The sequence below is a fragment of the Fundulus heteroclitus genome, chromosome 4 (genome assembly GCF_011125445.2).
Source record: "Fundulus heteroclitus isolate FHET01 chromosome 4, MU-UCD_Fhet_4.1, whole genome shotgun sequence".
Taxonomy (NCBI): Eukaryota; Metazoa; Chordata; class Actinopteri; order Cyprinodontiformes; family Fundulidae; genus Fundulus; species Fundulus heteroclitus.
Window position 1 is genome coordinate 21,655,576 of NC_046364.1, and position 15,158 is coordinate 21,670,733.

At 39.8% G+C, this 15,158-nt stretch overlaps 1 protein-coding gene across 1 annotated transcript; it reads right to left on the reverse strand.

Moving 5' to 3' along the window:
- Window positions 1-1,258: 1,258 nt before the first annotated feature.
- LOC118556402 (immunoglobulin superfamily DCC subclass member 4-like) lies at window positions 1,259-14,901 on the reverse strand (the record flags this gene model as incomplete). Its single annotated transcript, XM_036136265.1, is given in 7 exon segments — window positions 1,259-3,658; window positions 8,020-8,148; window positions 8,273-8,504; window positions 10,525-10,627; window positions 13,663-13,797; window positions 13,884-14,054; window positions 14,774-14,901. Coding segments are annotated over 7 exon segments (1,426 nt in total), but the record flags the coding sequence as incomplete, so codon positions are not given.
- Window positions 14,902-15,158: the final 257 nt, after the last annotated feature.

Sequence of the window (15,158 nt, forward strand, 5' to 3'; positions counted from 1 at the left end):
TGCTAGTTGTTGCAAAAAATAGGTGGCAGATGTTGTCGTCCAGTGTGGTACAACCACTTACAGCAAACAGGCTAAAATCGGAGACAACCGGACTTTGGCTCAATTCTTTCTGAAAATGTTTCGGCACCTATCCAGTAGTCTTTGTCAATTCTGGTGGCTCGCACTAGAGCAAGCTGCAGTCAGATGCAAATCAATGACCCACCCGTCATTGTCCTGGGCCGTTAGAAGCTATTGCTTGGAGTGAGTGGAGTACTTGGTCACCTACATCAGCAGTCTTGTCTTGATTCAATGGCGTACCGCGAGCGAGCTATTTTTAGAAACGTAACGTCACGATGACGTCACATCACGTGGTACGCAGTAGGGCAAGCTTGCATAGTCCGCCGCTGTGTCGCTGTAAAAGAGACGTGCGTTACCCTTGGTTTTACTCGGTAAACGACTGCTTTTTCCAAATCTAAAACCATGGTTTTTAAACATTGTTGCTATGGAACGTGCAACAGCGACTCGAGGTACGCTGATCGGCCGCATATGAAGGATGTTTTCTTCAAGATTGCCAAGGAGAAATGCGTGCGCTGGGTACACCGGTGCGGTCAGCCTACACAACAGTTCAACCCGGAAAAAGTTACCAAATTCACGTACATAAGTAGCAAGCATTTTGTTGGAGGAAAGGGCCCAACCGAAGAACATCCTGACCCAATTCCAGCGACATCAAGTAGTGAACAGGTAAGAGTATTTTGGTGGCCGACATGTTAATAATGAAGCGCCTGCTACCATGATAGCATATAGGCTATCATGGTAGCAGGCGCTAACATGATACCCTGCTACCAGGATAGCTTACTCAAAAACATTTCAAATAAGACAAACATTAAACATATACCGATCCCTGGACGGTGATTACAAACAAAAAAACGGCCGACGACGCCATGGCCGCCGCGCAGAAAAAAAAAAACAAAGCTTACCGTTCGATCAACTTGGCTCGTTTTCTGGTCTTTTTAGCCCTCGACACTCAAGCCATCGTTTGAGCTGAAGGTTCCCAAGTTCTTCGACAGTGCGACCAGTAATCCGTGCGCCTGGAACATTGTCTTGGGAAAGTTTAACGGCTACAAAGTCGGTCATATCCCTGGTTCTGTTGTGCGTGTAATGGCTGGTTGCTACGGGCGTTCTCTACCTGTATGTCCTACCTAAGCGGCAAAAGGGGCGTTGCTCTTGAGTCGGTGACGTCACGTGCACGGTACGCCATTGACCAAGTACTCCACTTGCACCAAGCGATAGTGACCCAGGACAGTGACGGGTGGGTCATTGATTTGCATCTGACTTAAAAAGCACCTAGGAGGATGGACCTCCATGTCCTTACAAACAGCAGCGCACCTACTGCAGGTTGCTAAAGTGGGAGCCACCAGAACTGACAAAATCTCCTGGATAGGTGTCGAAACGTTTTCAGAAAGAACTGAACAAAAGCCTGGTTGTCTCTGATTTAGGCCTGTTTGCTGTTGCAATGAATCAATGATAACTGCGAATTTGCACAGGCATGCAACCACTTAGTAGGTTTAGGGGGCAATTATTTATTAGACATAGCGCCAGGTTGGTTTGGATAGCTTTTTCCCTTAAAAACGTAAACCTTCTTCTAAAAATAGCTTTTTGTATTTCCTCGGATCAATTTGGCCACCTCCTCCGACTTCCTCAGATTGTCCTCCTCTATCCTCCTATAGAGGACCAAGGCGAGCAGACCAGGAGAAAGCTCTGCTCCCAAGCTCTCTTCCATCAGATGTCCATAGCATTGATACTCTCTTCAAGACTGCTTGCTCCTCATGATTGTACTGTTCCATATTACATAGATGATGTTTTCTATCTGTTCTCATTGTTGTCGCTTTTTAGTTTTCATTAGTACAGTGACCTTGACCATTATGAAAGGCACTTGTAAATAAGATGTATTATTATTATTATTTTTTTGGTTATTATTATTATTAGTAGTATTTTTGTTTGTTATTATAGTTTGATGATCTGAAACGTTAAGTTTGACCAAAAAAAGAAAGCAAAAGCTGAAGAAATCTGTAAGGGGACAAATACTTTTTCACACCGCTGAAACTGGAATCTGACAGGCTTGGGGTAGGAGTCAACCTTAATTTCTTTTTTTTTTTTTTAAATCAAATCATGATACAGAGAAGAACTGGTTTCATCCAACGGTGCAGTGTTCTGACATCAGTATGGACAGAGGTGCATCCCTGCTTAGCTAAGTCCGGAGAGTGGTCTGAGGATGAACTGCTGTAAAATCTCACGTTTGTTCTCCCACCAGCATATGATATCAAAGTCAACATTAAGGTACTTTTAACATGAGCTATCCCCTTTTTAATAAACCTTTAAAACCAAGCATCCCTGGTTTAAACAGACCTACCAAACGAGCTTATGGTATCATCTGGTCCAAATCTACTTCACTTTATTTTGACATGATTTGTACTTCTGCTGAATAGAAAATATACAGAGGTTACAAATGCACCTAGAAATGCAATCCCCCCACACTCTACCCTCAGGAAATGTGTGTACATGTTATGTAGGAGTGGTACTAACAATAATCCCCATGTAAGTATTTGGACCCTGAAACTGCATAATGCTGGGGAGAAATGTAGGTGTTCTGCACTCGGACATAAGCAGATACTCTTTAAGGCTAATTTCTCAATGTCACATTGTGGGAATATCCATAAAGCCATCCCCAGGGAAAATAAACAACCCTCCCCTCCCCGGTATGAAACCCTGTCCATTTGCACCATCACTTCCTGGTATATGTCCTACCTGAGTGGAACAAAATCAATAGTGACACAGTGGGAAAAGCCCTCAATAATTCACTTCTATCTGCTCTGCTGTGTTCAAACTTTCTTGTCCTTCTTGTGATCTGGTAAGAATCTGAGAGCTACAAAGATGTACAACCTAAAACAGTTCTTTACCTCTGCAAAAAAACTATTCTTATTGTTTACATTATACAATGTCCACATATCAGAAATGATGAATTCAAAGTACCTATAAAACTATGAAAGGACGAGAAAGAAATCCAATGATAATGTGCATAAAAATATTTCTCATGGATATTTCTTTCTGGAAAATTAAAAAAACAGTCTGAAATGTTCCTGTGTGGATGAGGTTAAGGGCACAGATATGTGTGAGCAGCTGAGGTAGAGTGGACAAAGCCAGGGTTAACAAAGGGTGCAGGAGATAGTCCAGCAGAGACAGCCTTCCCTGCTATTGATGGGCAGTGTCTGGAATCCTCGATTTCAAAATGCTCAGCTGTCAGCACCGACCTTGCAGTCTTAGGAGAGTGGAAGCCATTGGTGAGACATATGTCTTGCTGTGGCTCCATGTCTGGCCTCTGCTGCTGTCCGACGCCTTCTGCCATCCCGTTGTGATAAGCCACCAATGTTTTTGCAGGAAGACTCGGGGGACTTTCAGTTATCGAAAGATCTTCTAGAGGATCCTCTCCTCCTGGCAAACTTGGCTCACTCAAAGGGGAAGATGCATCCTCTGATAATGAGGGTCCCCTGGTGGTGTTAGAATCCATCTTGTTGTCCTCGTCTTTCTCCCCCCCACTGGGCTCTGACAACTCAGAGTGAACGATGACCTCCGCCTCCACCTGGTTACTGCACAGAGACGTACAGAGATGGTTGTCTAGTTCCTGCAACACAATCAGGCCAATATTATGTTAGGGCTCACAATTAATTATTTTAAACTGTTTGTAAAAAATTATACTTTAAACACATGCCACATGCACTATCCAGTAGCAGATATGGATTCCGATCAAACCGTTTAACATTACTAGCATTAATAGATTTAATGAAATAAATCTCAAATGCTGTAGACAATAAACTGTAGATGATAGGAGTACTTACTGTATATACCCTGATAAAGCATTTCATATGATACAAATACTCCAGTGTACTTGATGCTTATTTTAAGCTTTGGACAAATACTGTAAGGGGTGTAATGGTAAACACAAGTCATGGTTCAGTATGTTTTCAGTAGGCTTCAATATAGAAAATTAAATAAAACATATTTTTTCTTTTACTTGGTCAGCAGTAAACAAATCTTTTTCAGTTTTTTAAATTAATTTGATTTCATTATGTTCAAAAACCTTAAAAAGTGATACGTGTAGGACCGACTGGAGATTTTAGTTTAAGCAGGCATAGGCAACGCCTGGATTATACAAATGTATAACCATTTGAAAATGGTCAATGTTAATGTTATTATTTTTTTTAGATAAGGTGTTGCCCATATTTGGGAATACACATGTATACATCCCTTTGAAGTTGTTTTGAAAATTAGACAACCTAGTGTCCCAGCTGTACCTGAATGCAGCATGTGCAGCATTCTTCAACGGAGATTCTTCCGACTTGCATCTTATACCAAGTACAGGTTTGGGCTTACTGGATACAATATATAGCTGCCAGCTGCTTTTTCTGAATTACCAGTGATGCTTACTTTTCAGTTGGTGTTTAGTGAGTTAACTAAGTTAAGAGCGAGTTAAGTACAATGCAGCCTCAAAGGGGACACAGTGTCCTGTGTCCTAATTGTGTCATCCCAAGGCCAGATAAATGCAGAGGGTTGTGTCAGGAAGGGCATCTGGTGTAAAACATTTGCTAAATTTACCACAAGAGTCCAGAACATGATGTCCACACTGGATTAGTTGAGGCCTAGGTTAACAATGACCACCATTGATGCCGCTGACCAACAGCATACCGGTGGAAATTGAGCAACTGTTGGTAAGCAAATAAGGAGAGGAGGGAAACGTGTCCGTAGACAGAAAAAGAGGAGGAAAGGAAAAAGTCAAGGAGTGAGAGAAGAGACTGGTTGGGACCAAGGCAGGAAAAGCTAAAGAGTTAACTCACATGATGAAGAGAAGGAAGGCAGACTGACGGTAGACTGTTCAAGACACCAGGTGAAAAGGTAGCAAGGGTTAAAGCTTAAGAGTAGGGTTCAAGCTGGTGTGGATGAGAAGAGAAATTGTGTAGGAGTTATCCTAAGGGAAGAGTTTGTCAGGATATCAGAAATTGAAGGTGTGATGTTCAGTGTTGTTGGTGATTATGCCCCATAGATGAGGTATGAGTTTGAGAAGGAGAAATTCTGAAGTGAGTTAGATGAAATATCCCCAGTGATGAGAAAGTGGTAATTGGTGCAGATTTCACTGGACACGCTGGAACAGGGAACAGAGGTGTTAAAGAAGTGATGGACAGTTTCGGTAAGCAACACAACAATTCAGTATTTAGAGGTATCACACAGGTGGATTACATCTTGTGTAGACAATATAATCTGAAGGAACACAGTAACTGCAAGATAATGTTTGGTGAGAGCACAAGATGGTGGGGTGTAGAATGACTCTGCTGGTGAAGAAGATGAAGAGGACAAAGTGCAGAGCACACGGAAAAAGTGGGGAAAGCTGGCAAAGGAAGACAGTTGTGTGGGTTTCAGGAAGAAAATGAGTCATCCTCTGGGTGGCCAGGAGGTGCTTCCAGATTACTGGACAGCTACAGCTAATGCTATCAGGGAGACAGGTGGGAGGGTACTTGGTATATCTCCTGGAAAGAAAGTTGATAAGGAGACTTGGTATTGGAACGAGGAAGTACAGGAGTGTGTTCAGAGAAAGAGATCAAAGTGATCAGAGGGACACTGTGAGAACTGAAGAGTCACCAGGAGTATGGGGAGATGCAGTTTAAACTGAAGGTAGAGGGAATACAATGACTTGAATGATAAGGTGGACAGTAAGGCGGGAAATATGGATTTACACAGGTTGGTGAGGCAGAGAGACTGAGATGGGAAGGATGTTTAGCAGGTTAGTGGTGCTTAAGGATCGAGATGGAAACAGGTTAAACAAGTGTGAAAGGAAGATGGAAGGGGTACTTTAAAGAATTGTTGAATGATGATCCCATTAAACGCTGTTCACTAAAGAAGGAGAAGATGCCTGAGGAATGAAGGAGAAGTGCAATTTCCAAGAGCAAGAAAGAGGTGCAGAGTAGTGGCAACCATAGAGGAATAAAGTTGATGAGTCATACAATTTAAGTTATGGAAAAGAGTGGTTGAAGCTAGACTGAGGTCAGAAGCGAGAATATGTGAGCAGCAGTGCCAAGAAAAAGTACTATAGAGGCAGTGCACCCTACAGAAAGGGTCAAGGAGAGCTGCATTGTGTTTTTGTAGATGGAAAGAAAGTATATGACAGGGTGCCAAGAGAGGAGCCATGGTATTAAGTAGAAGTCTGTTAGAGTGGTGCAGGATGAGAGTTGTAAGACAGTGGCGAGGTGTGCTGTACATGTGACAGAGAATTTGGAGGTGGAAGTGGGACTATATAAACAGAGTTTCCGCTACATGTAATTGATCGTGGCACAGAGCCACGACAAAATAAAAGCCGCCACACCTTCAGAATGAATTTTTTTTTTTTATATTTGTTAAAACAGTATAAAGCATGAGATATATATCCTATGTGATGTATAGTCTATATTTGCACACTTATACTGTGGTAACCACAATCAGAGTTTGAAGTTAACCATCATGAAAAGTTAAAATGTACTTGAAGAAAACACCACCATCTGCTCTTTTCAACAGCATAAAATAATATCTGGTGCATGGTTAGCTCCACATCTATATTGTTCTTGTTAGAAGCCAGACATCTGAATGGATTAAAAGGTCAATTATTGACAATACTGTTGGCTTAATGGAATTGCTGGGTATAAATGCATAAATAAATCTGCCAGCAATTATTGACAGATAATAAGATGCTTGTTACTAATGAAATGTGTCAATGAGTGTGTAAAAGTAGTGAATACAGAGAAAAAATAAATAAATAACTTGAAAAAACAGATTTTTGCTTAGGGGTCAGATACAAATGGTGTGTGGCATCATATGTGTGCGCTACCATAAAGCCATGGAGTGGGAATGCTCCAATAGAAGGTAAAGAGCTTACTAACAAGAACTAAATCTTAAAGAAAAAACAGCAAACAAAAACATTTAAATACATGGCCAGGAAGCTAATCAGAAAAATATTATTTTATATCTCTGTTTTAAAGCTGCAATAACTGATGTTTGTTTCCATTTTGTGGTTCATAGTTTATGCCAGACATAAACTACTAAAAAGAGAGGAAAACAAACTTTTTTCATTCAAGAGCAGTGGTGGCTCTAGGGGTGCTATAGCTCCCCCTGCAAAAGTCATAGCACCCCCAAGAAAATACTAGATTATTTTCTTTTTCAACTAAGTTAATATTATTTAACATGATTGTTGTGATATTTCCTCACAAAACACCCACTTTCAATACACAATCAACTAGTATAGATTGAGTAAAAAAAAACAAAAAATAACTATCACACAACAGGAATTGAACTCTGCATTTGAATGATTAAAAAATATTGCCTCAAAAGAAACCCTTATTTTGGTGCACAACACGCCATATTTTGAAGTGGCTTTATGTGTTGTGAATGAGGGAGAAAAGCGGAGGGAAATGAGCATGACCATAATGTTGTCCTAGCTCCAAAAGGGCTCAAGAGCACCCGACCTGGATGATAAAAACAGCTCTGAACTGTCCGTCACTACAAAACCAACAAAAAAAGAAACGGAGGTCGGACTCCGCAAGCTAGCAGTAGCGCATCTAACAGTGATCCTGATGCTGTTGATTTAGACGCAGAAATAAAAGTCAGTTTGAACAAAGGCTGACTTGATCTATACTTTCCACTGGGGAAACAGAATACAGTGAATCCATTGTAACAGTTTAAATACTACACTATTCAGTTCCATGTCATGTTTGTATATGCCTTAATTGAATAGAAGAATACCACACATTCATTATCCTCTTGTGACTATTGCAGATATCAGAGTTCAGGGTGAACTTGTGCTTGTGTCTGAGTGTGTTGAGAATAAATGATCCTTCATGGCACCCTCAGTAAAACGCTTAGCCCCCGCCCCAAACCTCTTGAGCCGCCACTGTTCTAGAGCTTAACCAATTAACAGATTGGTTAATGTTTGAAACATAAAGTGTATATTATTGATTCCTTTACCATGGCAGTTGCAGTAATAAACATGTTGAGGGCTCCATTAAGCAGCGTTGGAGACTCTTCTGTTATGGTGTCTCTGTATCTTGTGATCCTGTTGACCCAATTATGACTCACAGAGCCGTTCCAAGCAGTCTGCAAGATAACACAGTGGAGGTGGCAAAATTAGAACTACTACTTTATCAGCACATTAATAAAAACAAAGAAATAAAGGCTTTTGGCTTATCTAAAAGCACTGCCCTTCATTGCAGGTTTTGACCTTTGGTTCAGGCGAAGGACCATCTTCCCCCTCCCCTGGATTAGAACTTGCCATCAGACTCTGCTCCTCTGGATCATTTGTTGGCTGCTGACCCGACTCCTGGGTGCCTGGAGGCATCAGTGTTTCCAGTTCATGACTATCACTGCACTCTTGCACTTTGGCTGGAGCAGGGCAGCCACCTTTCCTGTACTGTAGTGTCACAACTGTGGAGTTCAGACCTCCAGATAGTTCTCTGTGTGGAGCAGTATACTCACAATTAGTAAAGGAGACAGACTTTAAAATATATCAAGGTAATACAGGGTCATGAATAGATAGATATATGTCAATAAACGAGATCATGTTAGAAAAAAGTTCAATAATTTCAGCAATTTAAAAAGTGAAGTTTATTTGTTAAATATATCACACAATGACATGATTCAAGCATTTAGATTAGTTTATTTTGATCATTATGGCTTACAGCTAATGAAAACCCCAAATTCAGTTTTCTAGAAAATTCTATCACATAAGAAAAATAAACAACACTGAGCAAATCAAAATATTTAAATATTCAAAAGCATACTCCCTCAAACACATTTTTTATCAATGTTTACAAATAAGAAAATCTTACAATCTACAAATGAAGTGAGTTTCTGACAAAGAAACAACTTTTGACTGAAATTATTACAAAAACACACAATTCAGAAAATATGGACTAAACCATTTCACTCATCTGTAAAAATTTGTTTAATCTTAAAAATTATTTTAACCCTTTATGTTAAAGCAAAATGAGAAAAAGAAGGTGGCATATTTCTTACCCAGAAGAATGGATTGTAATATGGCGATACCACTGGACATGTAGTAACTCATTAAAATGGTAAGAATTTAGGTGGAAAAACCTGATAAGATGCTTTGTTACACGAGCTTAGAAATGTCATTATGATGGAACACCAGAGAAGCTGTGAAAATCAGAATGCATATCATCATCGTCATATTTTAGGAATATCCTTCTATTCAAGATTACTCAAAAATGGTAAACAATGCTGTGCAAGACATATTGAGGAGATAAATAACACGATTTAGACTGTATTTTGGCTGTATACCAACGATTTTTCATAAATAAATAAATATCTAATGAATATTTTATCCATGGGCTGCAAAGTGGCACCATTGCCTTGCAGCAAGGAGTTCCTGTGTTAAAATCTCATCCTGGGGTCTTTCTACATGTTCTCCCTGTACCTGCGTGGGTTCTGTCTGGGTACTCCAGCTTCCTCCCACAGTCCAAAAACATGACTGTTGGGTTAATTTGTCTCTCTAAATTGCCTCCAGGTGTGAGTGTGTATGGTTGTTGGTCCTGTGTGTCTGTGTTCTTACGTGATGGACTGGCGACCTGTATAGGGTGTACCCAACCTCTCCCAGAAAGATCCACAGACTCTAAACCAATGAGCTGGATTTATTAAAGAAATCTATATAGTGGAAAAACTGACATATACAAGACAGAAAAAGACCAGAATGGAAGAGATTGCAATGAATAGATTAAATACAGGAAGGAAACAGGGATGTATACTAAGATATCTACATGATCCAATCAACCACATTCAGCTCCTACAATGTTCATTGTTGGACAATGTTTGTGTTCATTTGAAATGGTGAAAATAAAGCCACAAAAAGAAAGTAGCTTTTTCCAGATTATTTGGAAATCAAAATCTCAGAATCTGGAGGAAGAGCGGGGAGGCACATAATCCTAACTGTTTGAAGTTCTGTTTAATTTTTTTATTAGTCTTATGTAATATTTATATTGTACTCCGGCTTCCTCCCACAGTCCAAAAACATGACTGTTAGTTTAATTGGCCTCTCTAAATTGTCCTTAGGTGTGAGTGTGTGTGTGAATGGTTGTTTGTCCTGTCTGTCTCTGTGTTGCCCTGTGACAGACTGGCGACCTGTCCAGGTTGTACCCCGCCTCTTGCCCAGTGAACGCTGGAGATAGGCAACCCCCACGACCCCATGAGGGATTAAGCGGGTCAGAAAATGGATGGATGGATGGATGTCATATTCAAATATTTGGAGAAACGGAATTTTGAGTTTTCAAGTAATGTAAGCCATAATATTTAAAACTAACAGAAATAATACAATGTACTGTATTATTGTCTGTCTAAAGCTCTTGTAAACACAGGAGTTTTACTTCTTTAATTGAATTACTGATCCACTTGTAATTGTTTTTCATTTTTAAGAACTGTAGATAAAGTACCAAACATGCACAGAGTATGAACACTGACCTGGATTTGCTGTTTTGAAAGCTGAAACACATGCAGAGGAGTATGCAAATGAGTCCCAAACAAACACCGACTATGATGCCCGTGACTGCATGAATGTCCAGCTCTGGCAAAACATCGGGAAAAACAGAAAAATTAGAAAGTACATCAGAATAAACATGAATAATTTGCAGCGTAGCACAAAACTTAAAAGGAGAACAAAATTTCATCCTCACTACTGATTTTCATATTTGATTTACAAATCATTAGACAAAGGGCTATTATTGCAGGTTAGGGAATACTGCAAACTGAAATAATGCCTAATTGTAAATCAGCACCAGTCTGACACAAAGGGACTGTTGGGACTGATTTTTTTTTTTTAAGTAAGGCAAAATGAAAGCAATAAGATATTTGGCTCCATTCGACTCAGGAGAGCAGACCTTCATGTATATTCATTCATTCTGGGTATTGGCAGTGTGGATTAGCAGTAGAGGAAAACCAGATGGCAGGAACGCTCAGCCACCCACCCAGCTCCAGCTCCATTCATATTGGCACATGCAAATAAATTAAGTATTGCTCTATCTTTTCAAAGAGTTTTGAAGTAAAAGAAAAAAAACACTGCACTGTTGTTGCTTTTGCAAGAAAAACCTAAAATACCATTTTGTCTGCTGGGCAGATTGCAAATATGCAGTAAAAAGTAAAATGGGAATAAAAAATGCCCTTTTCTCAGCAAATTCTGGTACAGTGATTCACAAAAGCATTCAAGAGTATGAGTTTTTTTGTGATAGTCTAGCACAAAGAAGTGCACAATTCTGAAATGGAAGAATAAAAATAATACTTAACATTCTTCGAAATGTTTTACAAATAAATATCTGAAAAAAAATCTATAAGCCTGTCATTTATACGTATTCACCTTTACATTTTTCGAAATGTTTTACAAATAAAGATCTGGAAAAAAAAAAATCTATAAGCCTGTCATTTATACGTATTCACCTTCACTAAAAATCAAGGAATGGTATACCAAGTATTAGAGACTGGCTCTTTATTTTTCCTGTTCATTTTTGGCAAATAGTTCAAGCTCAGACATATTGGATAGAGGCCATCTATCTATGAACATAAAACTTGCCACATATGCTCAAATGGTTTTAGGGTATGTGCTTTGAACCAGTCAAAAATGGTATATGAAACGAATTTCCCTAACCCTCTTTCCTGTCCTTGTGGAATTAAAGCTTCCCCACAGCATGATGCTTCCCCCCACCATGTTTGACTACAGAGCTGGTATGTTCAGGGTAAAATGAAAAGTTAATTTTCCAACACATTTATATGTAAGCCAAAATTGTTTAATTTTGGTCTCATCTAACCAGTTCACTTTCTTCCACATACTTGCTGTGTACCCTACATGGCTTGTAGCAAACGTTAAACTGGACTTTTCTTTACGGCTTTCTTTCAAATATTTCTGTATTTCATGGGCAACTAGGAGTTGTTCTATTGACAGTTTTACCCACCATAGACCTCTTGGCATGATCTCTTTCCTGGTGTGTACATTTTCTTAGACACCAATGTCTTGGTAAGCTTAAAGCTGTAATGGATTGAACAGCGCAGTTACACTGGCCGCAATATATTTATTACTGACATTTTTCTTTTCAAATAAAAAGGTTTAAAGTTTGGCTGGAGAGCTGTCATCGTAATCTCCCATCCCTTCTGCATGCCCTGAAGGGTTTCATTTTGTTCTCTGTTGTCCATGTCAAGTACTCTGGGAAGTGTAACTGTACCCAGAAAAGTCATGTGTTGGCACCAACAAACACAGCTGCTCAATCAATCAATAGTAACTAAAACAGGCTAACATGTGCTGGTTACAAACTTAAAACAAGCCATTGCATGGCTGGAGAAGGGGAAGAAGCCCGCAACAACCAAAAACTACCACGGCGGTCAGCGAACCCGCCACCACCGAGGTGGAACAACAAAGAAAATGACTTAGCGGTCGGCTAACAAGCAATCATGAAGTTAAAGCTTGAGCAGCCTCTGGAGGGCGAGACGAGCCGCAGCTCCGACCGAAGTCACGAGATTACAGGCATGAAGCAAAACAGCAGGATAGGAATACAAATTCTCACCTTTGCAAACAGCAAAACCTGCGCGCGAGAAGATGAAAAGGGACTGAGCTATTGGTGTCACGTGATTATATAGACTCACCGATATCTCCGGGGGTCACACGTAACTTTGTTGACATTAGTTCTCGACCAGTGCATGCGCAATGATAATCAATCAGTGCTTTAAGCACCACCTCTGACAGTCATTCGGGATGAAATAGAAAGAAGTTTTCACATTTGAGAAACCTATGTAAGTTCATGTAATTTTACCTCTTTAAAACCAGCAATATTATTTTCAAAATGCAAAACAGCTGAGAGGCAACATCTTACAGAGTAGGACTGCACAATATTAGTGAAAGTTACAATATGCAGTAATATTGGGAAATGTTGCGATAACGATATAGCTTGAGATAAATAGAGAAATAAATACAAGTGTGAATGTTTTTTTTTTTTTGCTTTAGGATCATCGCAAACATAAACCCAAGATAATGAGTAGTCTAAATTAGTCTAGCTACAAAAAACATTCATCGTTTCCATTTCAAATACAAAGTTTTAAAGAAAACGTTGCCTCTGTCTGACTTGTGATGTTTTTCACAATGAAACAGCTTAGCTGCAGTTTCTGATCAACTTTACTATCTCTTTACCTTTTCAAACGTCTTATGTTACATTAAACAACAAATGTATCCAAACATATTAGCAGCCCAGAGAGCCTGGGTGCTTTAATAATTAGCTAACCCTTATTGCACTCCTGGCGGTTCATTGCCATATGCACATTGCGATCTGTGATGTTGTGATAATTATAAAGTAGGAATGCAGCCCTATTATAGAGCCACAGCAGTTCTCCCTGCATGCAGAGATGAAACATTGTAAAACCTTTGTGGTCACTGTACACTGTGAGTGAATACTGGTAGGACCTATTAAGCAAGTTAAATCCTTGCACACTTGCTCTACTGTAATCGGTTACATGTATTAATAATTGTTTTTCTGTTCTGTGGAATTATACTATTATATTGGATATGTTTTATGAAATCTTTGCTTATGTTACATTTTACTATGCATTTCTAGTTGCACATACCATACGTGGGCAGGGGAGTCCAAACATCCATAACAGCTGAAAAAGGCCCTGGTCCCACTTTCGTAGAAGCTCCCACTTTAAAGAAGTACTGAGTGCCCCCTGACAAACCATGGACCTCTGCACTAAAGATCCCTCCTGAGAAAGACAGCATGAGTGGCACAACGTATTTAACATTTCAAGAATTATCGTGTTTAACCTGTAATCATTACTGGCGAACATACCGTCCTCAGAGAGATTTCTCCATTGGTGCTCAGGCTCACTCAGGTTGACAGTGTACAAAATCCTGTAGCTTATAACGATGCCATTTGGTTCCAGAGGAGGGCGCCAACTCACCAGCACAGACGAGGAGCCTAGAGCACTCAGCTGCAGTTCCTCAGGTGGCGTGGATGGTCCTGAGGGAGACAGGGCGATCAGATAAGTCATTAGAGGCCAGGAATTAAGCCTCACAGCTGGGGAGTGTTTATTGTCTTGGTGAGGGATTTGACTCGCGATGTGACAGCCATATGTGTCATCATGTCCCTGCCACCTGGGTGGAGGAGAGGATATACTATGAGAGAAATGAGTGGACAGGGAAGTCTTAGGTGATGGTGCACACTGGAGGAGAGTGTGAAGCATTTAGCTGCTGTAATAACAGCACAAAAAATAACACATTCAGAAAAGGGAGTTCTACACCTGGGTGCTTAATTAGACAGCCAGCTATCAGCAACTGAACTGAATCCCCATCTGAACAGTTAACTTATTGGTTTTCAATTTGTACGTTATTTCTTGCATGTATAACACGATCCATCAAACTGTCAGCGGCACACACTGCAGATTATGGAGATCTTCAAAAAAGGGCAAAGTGACCTTTATTTTTACTGAAACTGATGAAAACATGAACTTAAAAAGAAAACATTGACTCTGTCTCTTGCTGTTTCTCATCAATAAATATCATGAGCCCCATTTCTTTAACTGACTCACTCAAAGGAAATTGCATAATGTGAGTGTTTTTGCTTGTTAACATCAATAGGAGTTAAAAAAAAATTAAGACTTTCCCTTAAATTGATTTCCCTACCAAATATGTGCTAGAGCGCTTACACTTTAATATTTAAACTGCTCTGTGGATACTCACGGTCAGGCAGCGTGGACTCCTTCAAGGTACCACTGAAGGGTCCCGTAGTGTACTGTCCATTAGACCTCACAGCCAGCTCATAGTGGGTGAAAGGCTTCAGTCCCGCAAGCAGGATTTCCAGAGAAGAACTGCAACACAATAACAAGTCAGTGTGATGTAAGCCTTTTTCATGTTTTTCTTCTCACATAAAACCAGTATTTAATTTTATTATATCTTTGTGTGTATTACCAATGAGAATTTTCTAGAAGAAAATAATTCTAAGCAATGTCCAACGAATTTATGAAAGCCTAGATTAAATTCGGAGGCCACTGAATTGAAAAGTTTATACTTTTTCAACGTTTATGAATGATTAAAAAAATTGCAGAAATACAGATCGAGTCTATTT